Source organism: Canis aureus, chromosome 31 (assembly GCF_053574225.1).
Source record: "Canis aureus isolate CA01 chromosome 31, VMU_Caureus_v.1.0, whole genome shotgun sequence".
NCBI lineage: Eukaryota > Metazoa > Chordata > Mammalia > Carnivora > Canidae > Canis > Canis aureus.
Window position 1 is genome coordinate 22,359,155 of NC_135641.1, and position 24,464 is coordinate 22,383,618.

Genomic DNA, 24,464 nt, shown 5'->3' on the forward strand with positions numbered 1-24,464 from the left:
TGTACTTGGCAGTGTTTTGAAATAAGATACCTAGTCCTTGTGTGTAGGCTTGAGGATTTTAACATTGTGACAGTTTTACCATAATTTTTAGAAAATATCTATCATTGAACATAATTTTTTTAAGTTGTCATGGAAATGATGAAAGTTATTTTTCATGAAAGTTAGTAAGCTGTACTTCAGTTATTATTTCCAAGTAGCATTAAATGGAATGATGGCAGAGTATGTAACGTAGTTCATCTCAAAGCCTTGTTCACAAATTGCCTCCTGCCATTAGTGTTTTTTCTTTTTTCATTGCCTATAAACTTTCTCAGATCACTCTTTGGTTATATGATAGTTGCTATAATTTTATGCTTGTTATTTATTTTTAAAGTCCCAGAATACCATATAATAATAAGTGCTATAGCTTTCTACCTAACTTGCTAAAAGCAGCTTATTATTTAAAGGTATGTAAGGAAAAATCTGATAAGGGATGGTTATCTTATTTGGGATTTTATCTAACTATTAATAAGAATTTAGTGTCGTTTCATTTCAAAATTTGCAGATAATAATAATTTTTAAAATTTTCTTCCTATTAGACTTTTGAAGATTTTAAAAATGACAAGCAAGCTGTAGAATATCAACAACGAATTGTGGATATTTTGTTGAAAGTAAGTATTCAAAAAAAAGAGTAAGTATTCAGAGAATAGATGTTTATTTATTTATTTTTAGGGAGAAGGTTGCAGAGGGAGAGGGGGAGAGAGAATCTTAAGTAGGCTCCATGCCCAATGCGGAGCCTGACACAGGGCACAATCTCACGACTTTGAGATCATGACTTGACCAAAATCAAGAGTCATGCTTATTAACCTGCTAAGCCACCCAGGCACCCTTGTATTGATGTTTATTTTAAGAACATTGAATTGTTTTAGAGCAAGTTCTAAAATAATCTAATTTAAAATTAAATTTAAAAATTTTATTGTGATATCTTTGTCTTCCAAACCTGAATGAAATACTTATCATTCTTTCAAAAAAAATTAATGTATCTCAGCTATAGACTAGATATAAGAATACAGGATACTACTGAGAAATACATATTGTGGTAATTGCTATATTAGTATGATTATGTGAAATAATGATGACTAACTTCAGAATGCTTTGAGAAAATAATTAATGTGAAGAATCTTCTTCCATCTCACACCAGCATTGCTGTGTTACTTAGGTGGTGCTGTAGGTCGACCATGGCACTGAAATGATGGGTAACACTTCAGAATGATTAGAGAGGCACACAGAGATGATCATCTCAATTTAAATCTAACTAGATTCAGTCCAAAGTTATTTTGAGATCCATGCTGCTGCTAATGAATGAATGCAGAGACAAATTCTTTTCCTTTCCATCTGCACAGCTTGAACCAGGCCAGTTTCTTCTTGTAGTTGAAATCTTTAGAACTTTTTTGTCCTGTTCATTTGGCTATAAAATGGAGATTTCCTCCTCTTAGTGAATTTTAGATCATTTTGGACAAGAGACCAAAAATAAAATGTTCTCTAATTGGGTGTGACGTTAATCTATTACATTTATAATAGTTTTTTATAATTTTCAAAACACATTTATGTACATTATCTTATTTGAGCTATTTATTGACCTTGTAGGATAGGCAGTGATGAATATGAGAATAGGATCACTAAGCCCCCAAATAATGCCAGTTTGATCCAGGTGGGTGGTGTGGAGAATGTTTACTTGGGCTTACTAAATGGTCTCCCTATACCTAATCTTGTCCTCCTTTAATTTGTGATCTTGCCTTTCCTTTATTCTTCTGTGGCTCCCTGTTGGATTAGTTGGAATTAAGTTCCACTGTGAGAGAAATTCAAAGTAACAATTGTTGAATGATGATGGGAATTTATTTTTCTCATAAAAGTCTGGAGGTAGGCAACCTGTTCTAGTAGAGTGGCTTCACAAACTTATCATGGATGTAGATGCCTTCTGCTTTAACTGTTGTTATTCTGAGTACATGGGGGTTTTTTCATCCAAAATACCTGCTTGGGTTCCAGCCATCATCTCTACATTCTAGCCAGTCTGAATGCAGAAAGAGATGAAGAGAGTTCCCTCTCTTTAAATAGACTTTTTAGAAGTTGTATACTATAATTTAGCTTAGAACATGTTGATCAGAACTTAGATATATTGCTTCTCAGCTACTAAGACTGAGAAATGTACTCTGTATCTGTATTATGGTGACCATGTGTTTGGCCTAAAATGAGGAGCTTTGTTTCTAAGTTAGGAGGGAAGAACAGATGTTGGAGGAGCACAAATACTAGTTTCTGCCATACTCATCTGAAGTTGTTTTTACATGGCATCCAAGATCCTTCTGTATTTTCTGGTCCCTGATTACTTTCTATAACTGCTCTCCTCGCCTACTCCTACCACACAACTCTGTGACACACACACTGTCTGTATTATGAGCTTCTCAACCATATTAAATTATTGCAATTCACTGAACTTTCTGTGTTATCTTTATGTCTTACATTCTTTGTGTGTGTGTGTTTTCATCTTATCATGCCTTTCCTTCCCTTTCTCTGCCTGGCAAATTCCTAACCATTTTTTAAGACATAACTCAAATATGATCATATCATCCATGAGAAACTCTTTTAGAATCCTTTCCACACTTTCAGTTTGATGTGTTGCCCCTTCTCTGTGTTCATACAACACTGTATGCTATACATGGCACGCTGTATGGTCATTGTTTACATGTATATTTTCCTGCCTGGAGTTGAGTTTCCTGTAAGCTGAGACTATGAGGAATTTGTAGATGTATCATTGTTTTAACATGTCCAGAATATGTCCAGCACAATGCCTGCATGCTGGTAGGTGTTCAAGACATGTTTGTAAGTCAGTTGAATGGGAATTTGAGTTTAAAACTATACCAAGTTGGAGGAACAATTCAAATGAAAAGAATAATGCTCCACGAAGTACTTAAACTATTACAATTTGTGAATTGCTATCCCTGTATATTGTTTTGATATTTGATATCATTTACCTTGGGTCAATGTAGAATGAACCTTTGAGATTATTTTCTGATTTCTGATGAGAGAGTTTACTAACAAGTGTGCTGCTGACAGAGGCAGTGAAAATAGGAATGTAGGCAATGACCAGAGAACATTGGATGAGCATCAAAAATAGAGTGATACAATGTGTGCTGAATGGCTAGAGACATAGAAGTAAAAAGCCATTAATTTGTGACTTTGTATAAAATTGCTCAGAAAATTTTGTAAGCATGGTCCCTGAAGTAGGTAAGAGGAAATGAAGAGACACCAGGATTTCCAGGATGGTAACCATCAGACACTTGGTGAGGTGGCGAGGGAATTGGCTGAGAGTTAAAACTGTTTTTTTCAAAAGATGTTTCTAGGATGAGATGGTTAAACAGTTCATACCTGGAGAGTAAAAGGGAGGGTGAAAGCAGAGAGGAGCCCTAGTTGGGTCCAAAAGTTGAGTCCTCGGGAAGCCCCTGCACATTGAAAGGGAGTGGTGACTGAGTATTTTAAAGCTACAGAGAGCTCTTTGTAGTGGATCCGTTGAAATTTAGATACACACAGAGATTATGAGTATTCTCATGCTCTGGTAAGGATGAATTATGCACTTGAGGAAACCATGGTTGCTAGACTAAAGCAGGACAAGTTAAAGAACGGAATACACTACTAGCAGAGTAAGAGGAGAGGCCGAAAGCTGGACCGCAAGGGACTGTTTTACAAAAGGAGCAATCTTACACTTGATCTTTGAATGAAAGTGGGAGGGGGGTCTTAGGACCCACAGTAGACCAGTTTGTTGTTCAGCTAATACCAGACAATACCTGATCTTCCTTCCCAGTATGCTTCACTCTCTTTCTTTGCTGATGGCATCATCATTGGACCTGCCTGTCAGGCTCAAGTGTGTCATTGTTTATTCCTCTGTTAGCCACACTTTTCCACACAGGTAAATAAATCCTTGTCCTGTTGCCGCTCTCTTCGCAGTGCCTTTTGCTCCTGTTCCTGCTTCTGTTTTCATGATCTCTGCCCTGGTTCAGACCCCTTTGTCTCTCCTTTGGACGTCTGCAGTCAGCTGCAACTTGCCTGGGCTCTTTCCCTTTTAATTCTTCCTCGTGTGATTTTATCCTGTTCACTGCCAGCTGGATACTTTTCCTAGGCACCATGCTGCTCACGATCAACTTTCCTGGTTGAACATTTTCAGTAGCTCCCCAGTCTTTTGTGGACTAAACTCTAGATTCCTTGGGATGACATTCAAGGCCTCATCTTTTCAATCTGATTTCTCCTTTCTTCTAATGCATGGGGCTGCATTATAGTGGAACACATGGTCTTCAAACACACTTGTGTTTTTCTGTGTCCATGCTTTTGCTCACACTCTTCTCCCTGCCTGGATTACTCTCTCTTTCCTGACATTTCCCTACTTTTCTTGTTTCTTTTCAAATTCCCTCTCTAATTCTCCCCACTGTGCTTTCATAGCCACATATATATATATATATTAATATATAATAATATTATGACTAATACTTAGCATAATGTCCATCTATGTTGTTGCACATGGTAAGATTTCATTCCTTTTTGTGGCTGAGTAATATTCCACTGTGTGTATGTGTGTGCACCATTTTTTTTCCACCTCTTTATCTATAGATGGAATTTAGGCTGCTTCCATATCTTGGCCATTTTAAGTAATGCTGCAGTAAACATAAGGGTGCATATATCTTTCTGAATTAGTGTTTTTATTTTCTTCAGATAGATACTTAGAGATGGAATTCCTGCATCATACTATTTTCAGTTTTTTGAGGACCCTCCATACCGTTTTCCGCAGTGGCTGCATCAGTTAAATTTCCTGACAGTGCCTGCTTAACGCTTGTTATTTCTTGTCTTTCTGATACTTGCCATTCTGACAGGTGTGAGTATTCATGGTATCTCATTGTGGTTTTAACTTGCGTTTCCTTGGTGATTAGTGATATTGAACATCTTTTCCTGTGCCTTCAGGTTACCTTACTTTTAGACCTCAGAACGACTCTGTTCTTTCTGTGTTGATAGGTAGCTTTTGGGTAGAGTTACTTAAATTTATTATTTTTTAAAGATTTTATTTATTTATTTGACAGTGAGAGGGAGCACAAGCAGGTAGAGCAGCAGGCAGAGGGAGAGGGAAACAGGCTTCCCATTGAACAGGGAGCCTGACATGGGTGTCGATCGTAGGACCCCAGGATCAGAAGCTGAGCCGAAGACAGACACTTAACTGACTGAGCCACCCAGGGGCCCTGAGGGTTACTTAAATTTAATTTAAATTTAACTTTAAATAAAAAAATAAATAAATAAATAAATAAATTTAACTTTAGTAGGGTTCTCTTTTAAGAATTCCAAAGGAAAACATGATTAATATTTTTTTTGAAATCCACCTCTAACAATTCAGTTCTCATCCAAATTGTGCCTAGAAATATGCCCAAAAAACACTAAAATGTTTTCCTTTCAGAATATGAAAGTAGTTTGTGCTCCTTCTCTAAATGGCATTGAATTGAATTGTTGCACAGCCTATAAAAGAATCTTTTCATGAGTCTTCAGTAATGAGGCTTCCCTCCCACCTTTCTGATGGTATAATTTTGTATCAAACGAGATGGTATATTGAATAAATAAATGGTCTGTTTTGCTCACCAGGTTATGGTGGAGAATTCTGATTTTACTCCCTCACAAGTAGGGTGTCTCTTTACATTCCTTGCCCGGCAGCTTGCAAAGCCTGACAATACCTTATTTGTAAACAGAACCCTTTTTGATCAGGTGAGTGTCTTTAATGATGAGAATTATTTTTATTCTGTTTATCGATCAGAAAAATTCACTGGATTATACATTTTCTTAATATAATTGCCTAGTGGGTAAATGTCTTATTAGGTAGGATGCTGTTCAGGTTTTAATTTGGATTAAATTAGTTGTGGTTTTTGTTTTGTTTTGTTTTTTAATGTTGTATCTGGGTAGTATGACTTTACCTAGTAGCTTGGTATCTTGGGAGTATGGCTTGTGGAGATTGGTTTATAGAGATTTTATTCTCTCAGTTTTTCTCTTGCTCTAAATTGCTTAGAATTCTTTGCTCAAGAATTTTTCAGTTTAAGAATTCATGCATCTCATTGGTAGCACATCTATGATGTTGGTCACTGGAAGAGGGATCACTTTTAGAAAGTCTGAATTTCCTTATAAATGACTTTGAAGATATCTCCTAATACCAATTAAATATCTCCACGTATCCACAGGCAAAGAAAACACTTTCTGTCTGGAGAAAGTTACCAATAATGACTAGCATTTATTGAGCACTTCATAATACTAGGCTCTGTTCCAGGGTTTTATATGAATGTGTTAACTCAGAGGTCCCCCAGCAGCCCTGAAATTGATATTGTTGTTACCCTCTATTCTGAAAATGAGGAAAGCTAAATCCTGGACAGGTTAATTCACTCGTTCAAGTTCATACTTAGTAAGTGTTATTATTTGCTATAAGTGTTGTTACTAAGTATTTATGAGGTGAAACTCAAATTCAAGTGGCCTGACTCTTAAAGTCCATGCTTTGCCTGGTCCATGGTATCAGGGATCTTAAGGTTAAGATATGCAGATGGCACTGCCTTCCCACCATGTTTCTGAATAGTAAAGATAAGATGCATATTAAGTTGTTAGCAACTTGAGCCTGCTGTGCCATGTTATAGGCCAGGTGGTTGGGAAGATACCACATATCTGTGGTATGTGTTATGGCCAAGTGTGAATGAATTGATATAGGATAGTTACTGTTTTCATTACTACAGTGTTATGGCATGCATGCTAGTATCCAATAAAAAAAATACCTTTTCTTTGACCAGGTCCTTGAATTCCTCTGCAGTCCTGATGATGACTCCCGACACTCTGAAAGACAGCAGGTATGAACTACTGGAACTCTTTTTGCTGAAGAATGGGAAAGAGGACAGAATAAACTAGAAAGAACCTTTCTTAGCTAGACCTCATAAAACATAAGGAGAAAGTAGCTTTTGCCAAACCCTAATACTAAGTTAGATAGTGGCAACCAGAAAATAGTGTGGATGGTTGTTTGAGGTTCAATTGTAAAGAATTTATATCAAACTAAATTCCTAGACAGACTAGACCTGTCTTGCATTCATCATGACATCAAAGAATTATTCATCTTTCTCCATGAAGTAGCAGCAGTTGGCACCTGCGGGATCCTGCTTTCCACTGGGGCCATTTATCTGATAACCACTCCTAACTGCTATGGCTCTGAACCAGAAAGGCTGCAGGATCCTGAGTATTGGGACATTCAACTTCAGGGAGTGTTCTATAGCCCACTGCATTAGGGCACCATCTCTGGAGACTGGACTTCATCTGTCCCTTCACATTAATCACTAGGAGATTGTAACTGATTATCACTTCTTTCCACTTAGGCCACTTTCTTGAGGGTCTGTTCCTAGAGTAGGATTCTTTGAAAGCTTATCCACTATAATTGTGAGCACTAAGAGAGCCTATTTAAAATTGATGGGCAGAGTTTGTCAGATAAGCAAGCTACAAAATAAAAGTACTTTGAGAGCAACACTGGTCTTTTTTATGATGAGAGTACACAGCTGGGAGGTTGAGACTCCGATAAAGAACATAGGAGAGCAACAGTGACCCTTTTCTCCACACAGCTGTGGTCCAGTGGTTGCTGTAGACTAGCTTAGGGAAGAGAACAGCTGCTAAAATTTTGGTTATCTCAAATTGTATTGAAGACAAATAATAATATGGACCTCTCACTTTGTCCTTGTTTCTCTGTTGGCAGGAAAAGTGGATCATGGTATTGCTATATAAAATGATAAACACTTTTAATATAACTAAATTAAACAGAAATAAAACACAGATCTAAATAAAAAACTTTAAAAAGTAGTCCTCCTATAGTAATGCTCTATTTTTGGGAGTCCACTTTGAGACTATCTAGGTTTGTTTTTTTTCTCAGCTCATTTGAGAAATACAGAAAACTTACTAGTTGTAGATCAAGTTCGACACTAAGATTAGAACCCACTTCCATCCCTTCTAATCCAGCACTCTTGAATCATGTGTAACATACACAAATTTGTGTCTCCAGTATTTTTGAGTGTTTTCTGATGGTATGCTGATCAAATTTTAATAGGTGATTCCCCAGATTTAGTTCCCAGGTTTAGATATTAATGTTAGTTGATATTTTCAATATTTAAATGAATAAGATGAAGGCACAACAACGAAAACATGAGAGAATGTCACACATTCGTCAGTGAAGTAACTTCTTCACTCAGTTCTTGAATACTGGAAAAATAATTCCTTAGTTTTTTTGTGCTAGTCACAGTGTAATGACGATGATATGCACACTTTTAAATTTGATTGCCTTATTTCTATCACTCTCTTACACAGGGATTGGCAGTTTTGCTCTGTAAAGGGCCAAAGACTAAATATTTTAGGTTTTGTGGGGCACAGAGGCTCTGTGTCACATATTCTTCTTTTTGTTTTTATTTTATACCCCTTTAAAGATATAACAACACCTGATTTTTTACAGCATTTGCTAATTTCCATAGCGTAAACACTCCCACCACAACTGATTTGCGCCTACCAATATGATATTACTGAACATAGAATTGGAAAGGGATGCCCTTTATCACACCCTTATATAATTCCACCATATAGGTGCAGTAATTAACCTCAAGAGCATACATAGTAAAATTTAGTAAAATAGTAAGTGGTGAGTTTTGAGTATTATTTTTAATTTAATGTATTGTAAGTTTATATAATTTTTACCAATTGCTGCGTTTAACAACTGGCTTACACAATTCCTAAAAATTTAATAGTCAGCTCTGTTGAGTTGGTTCCAGCAACTGGCTCCAGCAATGGCATTTTTATTATCTTATTTCCAAATTGAGATTTGCTGTAGATGGATTTACTCCATGGTTCCATATAACAGTACGTTATAGTGCTCAGAATGGACTGAATTGGGGTTCTGAAAAGTAAAGTATGGATACGTTTCATTTCTTCTCCCCCTTTTTGTCTTTCTTTAACTTGAAAGTAATCAGTTTCCTGTATTAGAAAGATACTTTGTTAAATGATTTCCTGAAGTTCTGGAAGGGTCATGTTACTTTGGATTTTTTTTTTTTTTTAAGATTGTATTTATTCATGAGAGACACATAGAGAGGCAGAAACATAGACAGAGGGAGAAGCAGGCTCCTCACAGGGAGCCTGATGTGGGACTTGATTCCCAGACCAGGATCACGCCCTGAGCCAAAGGCAGACGCTCAACCACTGAGCCGCCCAGGCCTCCCTTTACTTTGGATCTTGAACCTAAATATAAGAGAAAGCCTTCTCATATTGTTCTAATGACTATGTAATGGTTCTATTATATTTTGAGATTTAAAAATACTGATGATTCAATCTCAACACCCTAGTCCATTTTTTTTTCCATCTACTTGATGTGGTCAAAATTAATTATATGAACCCTAGTGTTTTTGTGGTAAAATCTATACACCATAAAATTTATTTTAACCATTTTAAGTGTATGATTCAGTGGCTTTAAGTATATCTCACTGTTGTGTGACCATTATCACCATACATCTTCAGAACTTTATCTTTCTGAACTGAGCCTCTGTATCTGTTAATAACTCCACATAACCACCGTCCTCAGCCCTTGGCAGCTACCATTCTACTTTTTGTCTCTATGAATTGACTACTTTGGGTACTTCATATAAATGGAATTATATAGTATCTGTCCTTTTGTGACTGGCTTATTTTACTTAGCATGTTTTTAAGTTCATCCATCTTACAGCATGTGTCAGAATTTCATTCTCTTTTAAGGCTGAATAATATTCCATTATAGAATTTGAGGAATATCCATTCCTCCATTAATGAACATTTAGGTTGTTTCCAGCTTTTGGCTCTTGTGAATAATGCTATGAGAAACCCCAGTGTTTAAATAGAGAAATTAATATGTAAACATGGATACTACCTGTGGACAATAGATTTTAAAGAACCATGAGGTATTAAAGCACCAGACAAATTATATGGACATTCTTGGCTTAGTGGACGGTTAATTAGATGTTCTAATAAGGCTTTATTTACACACACTGTGGCATTCCTTCTATGATTGAAAAAATAGAGCCATTTATCTTTTTATATAAGACTAAATTACAATATCACCAACATTATAATGATAGTTTTCTGGTACCTCATACATGGGAAAGCCAAGTGAAAACATCAAGTAATAAGACCAAACAAAAAGTTACGGTTTGTGTGGCTGAATGGACTCTTACGGAGCTAGTAAATAAAAGTAGATTCCAAAGTGTTTTTACTCATTTATTTTAAATGTTAAGGTCCTTTTAGAGTTGCTGCAAGCTGGAGGCATAGTTCAGTTTGAAGAGAGTCGGCTTATCCGGATGGCAGAAAAAGCAGAATTGTAAGTTGTTTTTAAGGCATACATTAATTGCCATATACTAGTTTTGACTTCTCTAACTGGAAGCCCATTCATGCACTGCCAATTTTTAATTAAGAAACCTGTGCAAAAAAAAAAAAAGAAAAAAGAAAAAAGAAAGAAACCTGTGCAAATAATAAAAAAAAACCTAAATGCAAGTTTTTATCTTTCAAATAAAAATAAATAAATAAAAAGCTTTTGTCTTTCAAGTCTAAAATTAGTAACATTTGCAGAAATTAACAGTGAGTAAATTTGAAGTGCATGTACATTTTAGTATGAAAATGATGTAATCTTTTAATTTACATCTTATGATTTATTATTTTAGTTTTGTTTACTTAAAATTTCCATTATTTTATAGATTTTTGAGCCACCTTATTCATACATTTTTCTAAACAATGCGGAATTTAACATAGCAAATAAGATACAATATGTTAACAGTATTACTTATCTGATTTGTTCAATGTTGAATATTTGACATATTTGATTCTGAACAAACTTCATATAGTTGTTGACTAATAACTATCTTTATGTGACATATTATTGTTGCTTTAACATTTATTTTGGAAAAAAAAAAAAAACATTTATTTTGTACTCAGTTTCGAAATTTCTTAGAAACATAATATTCATATTCAGCAGCATTTTAATCTTGTATTTAGAGGAATGGCAGATACTCCTCTCCCTTAGATGCTGTAACTTCATTTTACAGTAGAAATCACATCTACTATATTCATTTTTCTTAATACTAACCTCTGTGAGCAAACTTTTTGAAACAGTAAACTAATAACTACCTGCCTGTTTGGTACTTTGAAGTTTTTCCTCTTATGTTCTAGCTATCAAATTTGTGAGTTTATGTATGAACGAGAACACCAATATGACAAAATAATCGATTGCTACTTACGTGACCCACTAAGGGAGGTGAGTTATGAGGCTGCTTTACCTTTTTTTCTTACTCAGTCCTCCCTTCCCCTTATTAAGTAGAACTATTAAGTACGGATAACTATTCAGTAGAAATGTTGGGTTATATGTTTGCTGATTTCAAGGTTTTTCTTCATTTATTCACCAGATTTTTGTAGAGTGCCTACCATTAGTATACATTGACCATTAAAATAGATATATTTTCTGCAGCGTTAGAACTTATAGTTCAGTGATGGAGATTTGACATAAGGAAACAAGATACTTAATTACAGATGTGATGAGTGCTTGAGAGAAGAAAATGGAGACAAACTTGAGAACATACTGGGAAAACTGACTTCTACAGAGCATCCAGGGAAGGAATCTCAGAGGAGGTGACATAGAGCTTGAGTTTTGGAATTTGAGATGAAGCCAGTCAAGCAGAGTCAATGAAAAGTATTCTAGGAGTGGGACCAGGATAATAGAGAAGGGCAATAGTGATGTGAAATGAAATTGGGAATGTGGACATGGTCGACCAAAGACAGAAGAAGTATGATATTCCCTCATTTGGTTAATGAAATTGAGACCAAAATTAATTGGGATGGATTTGCAACTTCCAAGAGTCTACCCTAAACATTAAACTTATTCTCTTTAGTGTCCATTTTCCAGCAGTTTAACTATTTACAAGTGGTTTACCATCTCTAAGTAACAGATGCTTACCAAGACTGGTACAGATAGTAGGTAGTGACTAAATATTGAATGAATGAATGAATGAATGAATGAATGAATAAATAAGTTGTCTTGTGCTCTTCAGGAAGAAGTCTTTAACTATATTCACAATATATTATCCATTCCTGGACACAGTGCAGAGGAGAAGCAATCTGTATGGCAGAAAGCAATGGATCATATCGAGGTACTGATTCAACAAAACTTTTTGAACTTCCCCATTTGTATGGCTATCTCCCAAATTAAGTGTATGCTAACTAAGTAATAGCATATCATTAAGTTGATCTACTTGAGGATTAATGCCTTTATCAGATTATTTATTTCACCTGATATTTCATCAAATCCATGTCATATACAATGTATTGTATTGTGACTTCTGAAAATAACTCAAATTCACTCAGCTGCATGACAAACTGGATTTAGTGGGTTTTTGGAACCTTAGAATGACTCAGAGTAGTATTGGTCTTCCTCCTCTAAAATGTGATAGGGAGCCATTCCTCTCAATCACCCAATGGAATTTTTACTGCAATGCGTTGTTCTCTTTGCTTTATTTTTCCATATATAATAGAATGACAGTTCTGATTTTGTTTATGCATGCTGTGTTACAAGAATGCAGGAGTTGACTTTAGAGCAAGAGCTTCTTTTTAAAAAACAAACTTATAGATGCCTAAATGAGGAGACTAATGCACGTGTGGTGAACACATGATCACAAATGCATTCTGAAGAGGACCCCCCAAATCAGTTCTCGTGTTCGTTTTCTTAGATTCATCATGTACACTGCACCTCAAAAACCAACAGTTAGCAGGTTTTTTTATTCTGTTTTATAGATCACTGATAATTGAAAAAAAAGTATAGTGAAAGATGCTGAGGTAATCCTAGTTTTGGAGAGAACAAATCTACAAAGTTTTTCTCCATGTAGCAAAGATCAGCTGATAGGGGAACTTCTGGTGAAAGGCTTAGAGATATAGTGAAAGATATGATTATTCAATATCTTTTTAAAAATATTATACATATGGAAAATGATAAGAAAGGATAAGCTCTGAAACTTTAAGGAAACTGCTTGTGATGTGAATTCTTTCTTCTAGTTCCTGATGGTTGTAAAGTTTAGAGAGATCAGAAATGTGAACAGCATCTTATATGAAACATGTGGTATGAAAGGTGGTATAGTCAGTCAGTAGATCTGTGGTCTGAAGTAATTGCTACACTTTTTCATCTGAAGGATTGAGAACATATATGTTATTTAATGTTACCATATTCCTGCTAACGATAAGGTGAATATATCTTGGTGGAAAAAACCCAGGAAAACTTTTCTCTATTTTCAGTTGTATCTTTTTTTCCTTTAATCATTTTGTATTCTTTTTCCTTTCATCATTCCCTTGTCTCCATAGTTACATTATGGCTTCTTCATTTCACTTCATCTGCATTATGCAGTAGTTTGAGCACATGGACTCCAGACATCTGAAAATGAAGCTTTGTCTCTGTATAATGTGAAACATGATGAATTAATCAATGAGTAAACAAATCACTCAGCAGAAAACTCATACTGGAGAAACAGGAAGTGTTTTTGCTGCACAACAATTATTTCTGCTGACTGTTTTCCCCACATCTGCACATTTTTTTCACCTTGAACTTTTTAATATCTCTTAAGGCCACAGTTAAAAATATATAGACTTTTTGTTGAAGAACTTCTGTGGCTTAAATTCTGTGAATAAAATCAACTTTCAATGATTTGAAAGGTGGAGGGAAGTCCTCAATTTTCTGACAGTAGACACAGGTATATAGATTAGTGATTCTTAACACTTTGAGGGTTATAGACCTCTTGGGTGAATCTCTTGAAAGATTTGGACCCATGACACATAATATTGTGCATATGCACAGATGCATAATTTTGCTTATAATTTCAGGGATCGCCTAAAAGCTATCCTTAGATTGGATCTGTGGATTCCAGGTAAAGAATCTCTAGTTCCAATGGTTTTTCCAGTATGGACAAAATATGTTTCATTAGATTTTTAAAAATATTTTTCATTTTGGGGCACCTGGGTGGTTCAGGTCACTTGAGCGTCCGACTCTTGATTTTGGTTCACCATGATCTCATGGGTGGTGAGATTGAATTCCCATGTCAGGCTGCACTCAGCAGGGAGTCTGCTTAAGTTCCCCCTCCCTCCCCCACTCGCTCTCTCTCGCACTCTCTCTCTCTCTCTCAAATAAATCTTTAAAGTATTTTTCATTTGAAATACAGAAAACATCCCAAAGAGTGCATACAACAAATGTACAGTTTAATGACACATTTAAAAAAGCAAACATCCAAGGCCCAGATCAAGAAATTGAGTTATTTCCAATACCTTAGACTTTTTGTGTATATCCTTTCCTGATTACACTTTCTTGCCTTCCCTAATATGGCCAGGATCCTGGTTTTTCTGATAATGGCCTGCCTTTCTATATACTGCTACTGCACATATCTGCGTCTCTAAAAAGACATGTTTGTTTTGCCTTTTTCTCACCTTTACATAAATGGAGTTCTGCTCTTTGAAGTTTGTACATTTTGTTGTAGGTAGCTGTGGTTCATTTTAATTCTTGTATAGTATTCCATTTTTACAGTTATATTACAATTTAGTCATTTCTGCTGTTGGTGAACATTTCTATTTCTAGTTTTTGACTATTAAAAGTAGTCCATCCACAATCATTCTCATACATGCATTTTAAACACAGCATTTCTTGAGGGCAGTCTCACATTACAGCATCAGCTGAGAACTTGATAGAAGGGCAGTTTCCATCTTTGCCTCAGACCTAGTAAATTGGAAACTCTGGAGGTAGGGCTAGCAATATGGTTTGATAAGCCCTCCAGGTGATTTTGATGCATGCTAATGTTTGATAAATCTCTCCTCTGGGGCCTATATACTTGCTAGTTAAATGGGATAAATGTATTCAACTTCACCAGATGCTTGCATTGAATGAGATTTTCCATTAGCTCTATATCCTTGCTAGACTTAAATTTTGCCAGTCTGGTGCATGTATAATGATATTTTATTATGTTTGTAATTTACATACTTTTAATTACTAATAAGATTGATAGTCTTTTTTTGTTTATTGGTCATTTAAATTCTCTTTCTGAGAGGTGCCGATTGAAGTCTTTTGCCCATTTTAAAACTAGAATGTCTCTTGTACTTACTGATTTATGGGAATTTGTCATGTATCCTGAATGTTAGTTTTTTCAGTGATATGTGTTGTGGATATCTTCCACTCTGTGGCTCATTTCTGTGGTTCTTTTAAAAGCAAAGTTCTTCTTTTTTCTTAGTAGTCAAATTATCAATTTTTTCCTTCTGTAGTAAAGAAGAAATTCTCCCTTATTATTGTCTAAAAGCTTTCTTGTTTATTTTTTGTCTTTGAATCTTAGGTCTGCTCAAAAGTTTTTATATATGGTCTGGGGCTGTATGCAATTAATTTTTAAAGTATGGGTGTCCAATTTTCCCAGCAACAGTTATTTTAAAAGGTTGCCTTTCCCCATTGCTTAGCAATACTACTTTGTCAGAAGTATATCAAGGATCTCTATGTTTGATCTGTTATTCAGCACTCTATTCTTCTTCACTGCTCTTATTTGTCTCTGCATCAGTACCACACTATTAAATATTGTTGTTTTATAATAAATCTTGACATCTTTAAGAGAGTATTGGCTATTTTGACCTTTTATACATTTATTTCTTTATTTTTAAACTTTAATTCCAGTACTGTTAACTTTCAGTGTTATATTACTTTTCGTGTACAGTATAGTGATTCAGCAGTTCTGTACATTACTCAGCGCTCACTGTGGTAAGTGTACTCTTAATCCTCTTCACCTATTTCATCCATCTTCCCACTCCCATCCCTTCTGGTAACCATCAGTTCTCTATAGTTAAGAGTCTGTTTTTTTGATTGGTTTCCTTTTTCCTTTGTTTTGTTTCCTAAATTCCACATATTAAATGAAATCATATGGTATTTGTCCTTCTCTGACTGATTTCACTTAGCATTATACTCTCTCTTCACATTCATTCATATTGTTGCAAATGGCAAGATTTCATTCTTTTTTATGACTAATATTCCATTGTGTATATATACCACATCTTTTTTTTTTAATTGAATTTCAATTTGCCAACAGATAGTATAACACCCAGTGCTCATCCCCTCAAGTGCCCTCTTCAGTGCTCATCACCCAGTTACCCCATCCCCCCGCCTGCCTCCTCTTCCACTACCCATTTTTCATTTCCCAGAGTTAGGAGTCTCTCATGTTTTATCACCCTCTCTAATTTTTCCCATTCATTTTCCCCTCCTTTCCCTTATAATTCCTTTCACTATTTCTTATATTCCCCATGTGAGTGAAACCGTATAATGTTTGTCCTCCAATTGACTTATGTCACTCAGCATAATACCCTCCAGTTCCATCCATGTCGAAGCAAATAGCAGGTATTTGTCCTTTCTAATGGCTGAGTAATATTCCATTGTATACATAGACCACATCTTCTTTATCCATTCATCTGTTGATGGAAACTTGGGCTGCTTCCATAATTTGACTATTGCAAATAATGCTGCAGTAAACATAGCGGTACATATATCTTTTCAAATTAGTATTTTCATATTCTCTGGGTAAATACCCAGTAGTAGAATTACTGGATCATATGGTAGCTCCATTTTTAATTTTTTGAGGAGTTTATACACTGTTTTCCAAATCAGTTTGCATTTCCAACCACAGTGCATGAGGGTTCCTTTTTCTTCACATCCTCACCCACACTGGTTTCTTGTGTGTTTTGACTTTAGCCATTCTGACAAGTATGGGGTGATATCTCCTTGTGGTTTTAATTTGCATTTTCCTAATGATAAGTGATGTTGAGCATCTTTTCACGTATCTGTTTCCCATCTGTATGTCATCTTTGCAGAAATGTCTGTTCATGTCTTCTGCTCATTTTAATTGGATTATTTGGTTTTTTGGTATTGTGCTATAGAATTCTTTATGTATTTTGGATACTAACTTGTTATTGGATATATTCCTATTAAGATTGTCTTTTAGTTTTGTTGGTTTCCTTTTCTGTACAGAAGCTTTTTATTTTGATACAATTCCAGTAGCTTATTTTTGCTTTTTTCCCCTTGCCTCAGGAGACATATCTAGGAAAATGTTGCTATGATGGATACAAAAGAGAGTGAGCATGAACAAGGGGGCAGGGCAGAGGGAGAGGGAGAAGCAGGCTGCCCAGGTAATGGGGAGCCTGACATGGAGCTTGATTCCAGGACCCCAGGACCAGGATCCCAGCCAAATGTGGATGCTTAACTGATTGAGCTACAAGCACCCCTGTTTCCATTTATTATTTTTTTAATACTTTTTTTATTTATTCTTGAGCGATAGAGAGAAAGAGGCAGAGACACAGGCCAAGGGAGAAGCAGGCTCCATTCAGGGAGCCTAATGTGGGACTTGATCCCGGGTCTCCAGCATCATGCCCTGGGCTGAAGGCGGAGCTAAACCGCTGAGCCACCCGGGCTGCCCTCCATTTATTTTTTTATTTACTCTGATTACTTGGTTGACCCATTTGTTGTTTAGTAGCATGTTATTTGACCTCGATTTATTTGTAGTCATTCCAGATTCTTTCTTCTGATTGACTTTAGTTTCATAGCATTGTAGTTGGAAAAGATGTGTGGTGTGATTTCAATCTTTCTGAATTTGTTTGGACTCATTGTGGCCTAACGTGATCTGTTTGGAAAATGTTTCATGTGCAATTTTTAAAAAATGTGTGTTCTGCTATTTTAAGACAGAATATTTTTAATATATCTGTTAAATGCATCTGTTGTAGTGTGTTATTCAAAGCCACTATTTCCTTGTTGACTGGAAAATTCTGTCCATTAATGTAAGTGGGATGTTAAAGTAACCTGTTATTGTCTTATTATCAATGACTTCCTTTCTGTTGTTATTATCTGCTTTATATATTTGGGTGCTCCCAAGTTGGGTACATAAATACTTACAGTTATATTTTCTTGTTGGATTGTTACCTTTTTAATTATATAATGTCTTTTATTTGTCTCATATTCTTTTTTTTAAGCCCAGTTTGTCCAATATAGAAAGCTACCCTAGCTTTCTTTTTACTTCCATTTGCATGGTAAATGCTTTTTTTATCCCTTCACTTTTGATCTGTATATGTCTTTAGATCTGAAATGAATCTCTTATAGGCAGCATATAGATGGGTCTTGTTTTTTTTATCCATTATATCACATTGTGTCTTTTGATTGAAGCATTTAGTCCATTTGTATTCAGAATAATTATTGATAGGTATGTGTTTATTATTGCCATTTGTTACTGATCTTACGGTTGTTTTTATAGTTTTTCTCTGTACCTTTTTTCAAATGCTCTCTCAACACACTTTCATGGTATGTTGGCTTTGTTTAGCAGTATACTTGGATTCCTTGCTCTTCATTTTTTGCATATCTTTTACTATTTTTTATATATTAGTAGCTGAATTTTTTTTATTGGCAGCAGAAAACGTGAGAGTATCATTCTGCACTCAAATAAGATGTTTAACACATTTCCCCCTCAAAATTCCAAAATGATCTTCCCTTGTGTACATACTGACAAATTCTAAACTATGTTAAAATTCAAATTGCCATTTCAGTAGCTCTATCTCTATCCTGTGACTATTAATAGTACTGAACAATGAGCAGAGCATGAAGCCTATGCATCCAAATGTTCCTGTAACTGGTTTTTGATTTGTGATTACCTTAGATTTATATGTAACATTTATGCATGTATTAAGTTGATGGTCACTTAAGTTAGAACTCATTTTTTTACTCCTTTCCCTCCCAGGTTTTAGGCATATGGTGGCGTACTCTATATCCATGTATTTTGTGAATGCCTTGACTGATTTTTATAGATATACTTAATTTTACTGCTTTTGTGTTTACTGCTTACTCTTATTGTCTTTCTTTCCACTCAGAGAGTTCCCTTTAACATTTCTTATGGGACTGTTTTAGTGATGATGAATTCCTTTAACTTTTGTTTGTCTGAGAAACTCTTTATCTCCCCGTCTGTTCTGAATGGTAGCCTTGCTGGATAGAGTATTCTTGGCTGCAGATTTTTTTCTTTTAGCCTTTGAATATACTTGGTCTTTTGGCCTTCAAAGTTTCTGCTGAAAAATCAGCTCTTATCCTTTTAGGGGTTTCCTTTGTACATAACTGTTTTCTCTGGCTGCTTTTATTTTATTTAATTTTATTTTTTTTCCTCTGGCTGCTTTTAAAATTCACTCTTTATCAGTACATTTTGCCATTTTAAATACTGTGTGTCTTGGTGAGGACCTCTTTGGGTTGATTTTGTTGGGGGGCTCTCTGTGTCTCCTAGATCTTGATATTTCCTTCCCCAGAATCAGGAAGTTTTTGGCAATTGTTTCTTGAAATAAACTATCTACACCCCTTTCTCTCTCTTCTTATGGAATCCCCATAATGTGAATGTTACTGTGCTTGATGGTGCTGCTGATGTCTCTAAGACGTTTTCCCTTTTTTTTCCCCCCCTCTGTTTTGTCCAGCTTCATTGCTTTCTGTTACTCTGTCCTCCAGGTCATTCTTCTGCTCATCCATTCTTCTGCTTCTTCTAGTCTACTATTTATCTCATGTAATATATTTTTAATTTCAGTAATTGAGTTCTTCATCTCTGGTTCTTTTTGATATTTTCTGTGTCTTTGTTAAGAGTCTTACTGAGGTCCTCCACTCTCTTAAGTCTAGTGAGTATCTTTATGACCACTAATTTAAGTTTTGTATAGGCATATTATCTTTGTTTCATTTAGCTATCTTGCTGTGATTTTTGTCGTGTTCTTTCATTTGAGACATATTCCTTTGTCTCCTCATTTTGTTGAACTCTCTGTGTCTACTTCTATGTGTTAGGAAAGTCAGTTATGTCTCCTGTTGAAAATAGTGGCTTTAAAAAAAAAAAAAAAAAAAAGAAAATAGTGCCCTGCAGTGTGAAGTCCCATGTTCACCCTGATGTGAGAGTCCGTTTTTCTCTCCACTCCATGCCCACGGTGTCCATCGTTCCTGTGGATAGTCCCGTTGGTCCATTTTGCTCTGTACCTTGTCTTCACCCTTTCTACTCCCTACAGTGGGTTCTCCTCTCTATATTTAGCTGTGGAGAGTGTGTTCGTTCTGCCTGTCTTCGAGTCTTTTCTAGGTTTATACTAATATGGGTGTTACCTAGTTGTATCAGTGGGAAGAGGTGAGCTTAGGATCCTCCTACTCTGCCATCCTCCCCACCTATCAACCTTTTATGCTTTTAAATATATTTTATTATGAGCTAGTCAAGTTCTACCAAAAAACTTCTTTTAACTTTATGATTCTCATAGAGATTGCACTGAATCCATCAATTATCTTAAATTTAATTGGCATCTTTATGATATAGAGTCTTCCAGTTTATGACCATATGATATAAGCCTTTATTCAAGAGCTTCTATAAGGGTTTATAATTTTCTCTAGGGATTTTCCATTCTTCATTAGATTAGCTGTCACAATTTCATATTTTTAGCATAAAATTTGCTATTGTTAATGGTATTTTAAACATTTTTATTTCCAATATAAATACAATGTTTACTAGACTTTTATGGAAGTCTTTTATTTCTGTATGTTAACAATTTTTTCATAAATGAATTTTTTCACATTTTGTTTCTTACTCTATAGTTATGGTGAATCTTATTGATACTAAACCAGCCTTGACTAATGTGGATAACCATAACTTAATCCTGGCATTATCCTTTTAAAATATTGTTGGACTTTGTTTTTATTTAGGATATTTGTATCAGTGCTTATGATTATGACTGATCTGTAGTTCTCCTTTTTTATATTATCCTATTGGGGTTAGGTGTCAAAAATTTTGATCGTCTCAGGAAATGTGAAGTTTTGTTTTTGTTTTTCCTATTCTCTTTAAGGGTTAATTAATGTTGGCATTATTTCTTCCTTAAATGGTTGTTAGAACTCACCAGTGATGCTCTTTGGGCCTGGAGTTTTCCATATGGAAAAATTTTTTTAATATTCATTCAGTTTCCTTAGTGATTAAAAATCAAGGCAGGTTTTTCTAATTGTTAAGTCAACTTATTAAAAGACATTTTTTCTAGAAACTTTTCTCTATGTTGTCTAAATTTTCAAATTCTTGATATAAATTCATTCATAATAATTTCTTTTTAATATCTGCAGATTGGTAGTAATATCCCCCCTTTTCATTTGTAGTATTGGTTAGTTGTACCTTCTCTGTTTTGAGGTCTATTATATAAAAGTAGTATAGAGTATAGTTACTAATGTCTGCTCATTATTAAAGAGCAGGTACTGATACAGACATATTAGATGTACCATGAATGTTGCTGTCACAGTAACTTGTCTCATTTTTATTTGACAGTATATCATGTTAATCTGTAGTTGGTCTTTGCATTTTAGCCATGTAAAGCTGCAGTTGGAAGAGTAGAAGAGTAGGTTACAGAAACCAACTTAGAAGAGAGTTTCAAGAAGATAAATAGCCAGCCATAATGTTTATGAAAGTTCCAGGAGAGGGCAGATTGGAAGTCTTAAATTTGGCAGGAATAGATGTTATTTACTGTAATTGATAAACAGTGATCAACCTCTTAGTCTCATGTAAGACTTGTGACCCTTAATTGTTTTAAGACACTCCTTTTTTTTTTTTTTTTAAAGATTTTATTTACTTATTCATGAGAGACAGAGAGAGAGAGGCAGAGACAGGCAGAGGGAGAAGTAGGCTCCATGCAGGGAGCCCGATGTGGGACTTGATCCAGGCATTCCAGCATCATGCCCTGAGCTGAAGGCAGGTGCCCAACCGCTGAGCCACTCGGGCATCCCAAGACACTCCTTGTTTCAAAATCCACCAGGCATCAAGAGTAAAGTTTTCAAAATTTTAGTTAGAAAATTTTCAACTCTCCTCTTTTTTTCTTTTCATTGTTTCCAGTGATTACTTTAAGCTCAAGGGTGAAATTCACTGACTAGGAAATTTGGGAAAGCTTTTGTTCCTTCTGTTCATCCTGTAGATATCAAGGCTTATATCCAGAGTTTTAATGCTTTCATTTTCTAAGCATTCTGAATTACTGTTATATCAAAATCTATTTTTTACCTGGTATATTTCTAATTTTGTTCCTTTGCAATGTGCCTTTAAATTGAGACCTTATATTGAGGTCTTCTGAAAGGCAGTGTAGAAGCTTATGAAAATACTAAAGTAGGCAAATCATGTTTCACACAAATGGAAATTCTAGTTAACATAAGAGATCACTTTATCTTTTCCTTTCACTTTAGGAACTTGTATCCCTGAGGCCCTGTAAAGCTGCAGAGCTGGTTGCTACTCACTTTTCTGAACAGATTGAAACAGTCATTAAAAAACTCCAGGTAAATATTGCAAAAATAAATTGGGAAGAAACATCTAGTGGAGAGATAATTACTGAATATCCATTTAAGCACTTTTGATTGTAGTAATTTCTTCGATAGTTGCCATTTAAGCATTTTTTATACTGTGTGTGTGTGTATTTGGGAGCAGTTGTGTGATAATCTCTGCATCTGGAAATGAAGGAGTTCATCTTTTTGCATAGTAAGTAGTAACATCCCAGAAACATTTTTAGAACTATACTCTGTACTTATTCTAGAATTTGTAATCCACAGAAGATCCCTCCTCCTCTTTTTTGTTTTCTTTTGTTTTTCTATAGGAACTACATCTGTATTCTCTTTGAGGTTGATGTTATTTATTATTTATTCAGACTTTTGTCATCCTCACATTAAGTTAATGCTGACTATTTAGAATTTTTCTTGTAAAATCTTAACTAGAATACAGTTATATTAATGTCAAATATTGAGATGTTCAGTTTGAAGTACTCATTAGTGAACCTAGTGTTCCACTTGTCACTATGATTGCAGTGAAAATAATGAGTTTTGCTCACTGTCGTTAAGGCTGTAAGTGATAGAGGTAGGAAGTAGGACAATGACAGCAACATAAAGCATGACCCAGAGTCCTCAAGTACCCATACTTGAAGGAGAGGATAACCTTTTAAGTTGAAAACCAAAGCAGTGAGTGGGGGCAGCTGGCCTGAGAGACAAAGATATGCAGTTTATTAACTAAAACACTTATTATGGCCTTACCATATACTGTAAGGTAGGCCTTGGGTTGCAAATAAGAATACAATCTTCTCTTTAATTTTTCCTGTGAACTAAAGAAGTGCTTATATACCATGCAAGGTTACAAGTGCTACAGCAGACACATGGAGAAAGCACTGTAGGAATAAGAGCAGAGAGTGGTGGACTGATGCCAGACAAGAGCCCCCAGCCATGCCTGGGCTGGGTCCTGAGTGACTGGCATCCATTTTCCTTTTTTTTTTTTTTTTTTTTAATTTTTATTTATTTATGATAGTCACAGAGAGAGAGAGAGAGAGGCAGAGACACAGGCAGAGGGAGAAGCAGGCTCCATGCACCGGGAGCCCGACGTGGGATTCGATCCCGGGTCTCCAGGATCGCGCCCTAGGCCAAAGGCAGGCGCCAAACCGCTGTGCCACCCAGGGATCCCGGCATCCATTTTCTAGGCAGAGAATTGAGAATCACTTTCTAGATAGAGGATTATGGGTATGTAGAGACTTGAAGGAATGAGACAACATGCATATCCAGAGAATGGCCGGGTCTGTGTGAAGCATGACGTGCTGGGGATGATGGTGGGAGGAGCACGTGGTGAAGCTAGAAAAGGTCTGCTGGAGGGAGGAGTTGAAACTAGAGAGGCTAGAAATGAGAGTTTGCACTCTGATACTGAACAATCTTATGTGTAGCACTAGAAATTATACTGGATATTCTAGATAACCTAGAGAATTACTAAAGTTTTTCAGCAAAAGGACATCATTAGATTCATTTTATAGAAAACTAACTTTATAGTGTGGGGAGTAGACTAACAGAGCATATGGAGAACAGAGACCATGGAGACTAGTTAGAAAGTGAAGGGTTTAGGCAGAAGATGGCGAGAATGGGGACTAAGTCAGTGGTGGTGGTGTGGATGGGTTCAGGGTGTGTTGTGGTATAAAACATGTACAGGACTTGAAAATGAGTTAAAAGTGACTCCCAGGCATCAGGCTTGGCTGTCCAGCATAATGAGGTCCATGAACTCAACATATCCATTAATTCAATAAATATTATGTACCTTCTGTGACCCAATAACACTGTTATGTGCTGTGGATATAAAAACATAGACATGTATGCCTATGCTTAAGGAAGAAGGCAGATAAGCCAACAGACAGTTGCAGAATAGTTGAACTTAAATGATGATAAAGCATTGCTCAGGATACTGAGAAGTACATGGAGAGTCATTCAGTCCATTCTAGTGATTAGGACAGGAGGACACTTCTGCTAAAACTACTCTCCATCCCCTCTTTAAAAGTCAGCAGTTTCTGACGTATTGCCTCACCTTAGT

At 35.7% G+C, this 24,464-nt stretch overlaps 1 protein-coding gene and 1 long non-coding RNA gene across 7 annotated transcripts in view; one reads left to right on the forward strand and one right to left on the reverse strand.

The window, feature by feature from the left end:
- Positions 1-24,464, forward strand: part of VPS8 (VPS8 subunit of CORVET complex) — a 254,636-nt gene that overhangs the window by 123,631 nt on the left and 106,541 nt on the right. For all 5 annotated transcript variants that reach the window (XM_077879951.1, XM_077879954.1, XM_077879952.1 and 2 more), the window contains 7 exons: positions 576-647; positions 5,647-5,766; positions 6,828-6,884; positions 10,320-10,402; positions 11,248-11,332; positions 12,123-12,221; positions 22,322-22,411. In XM_077879951.1, the coding sequence (XP_077736077.1) occupies positions 576-647; positions 5,647-5,766; positions 6,828-6,884; positions 10,320-10,402; positions 11,248-11,332; positions 12,123-12,221; positions 22,322-22,411 (606 nt within the window). The remainder of the gene's footprint in view (positions 1-575; positions 648-5,646; positions 5,767-6,827; positions 6,885-10,319; positions 10,403-11,247; positions 11,333-12,122; positions 12,222-22,321; positions 22,412-24,464) is intronic.
- Positions 1-24,464, reverse strand: part of LOC144302522 (uncharacterized) — a 113,568-nt gene that overhangs the window by 65,559 nt on the left and 23,545 nt on the right. For both annotated transcript variants that reach the window (XR_013369417.1, XR_013369418.1), the window contains exon 3: positions 6,813-6,909. This is a non-coding gene — a long non-coding RNA (uncharacterized LOC144302522). The remainder of the gene's footprint in view (positions 1-6,812; positions 6,910-24,464) is intronic.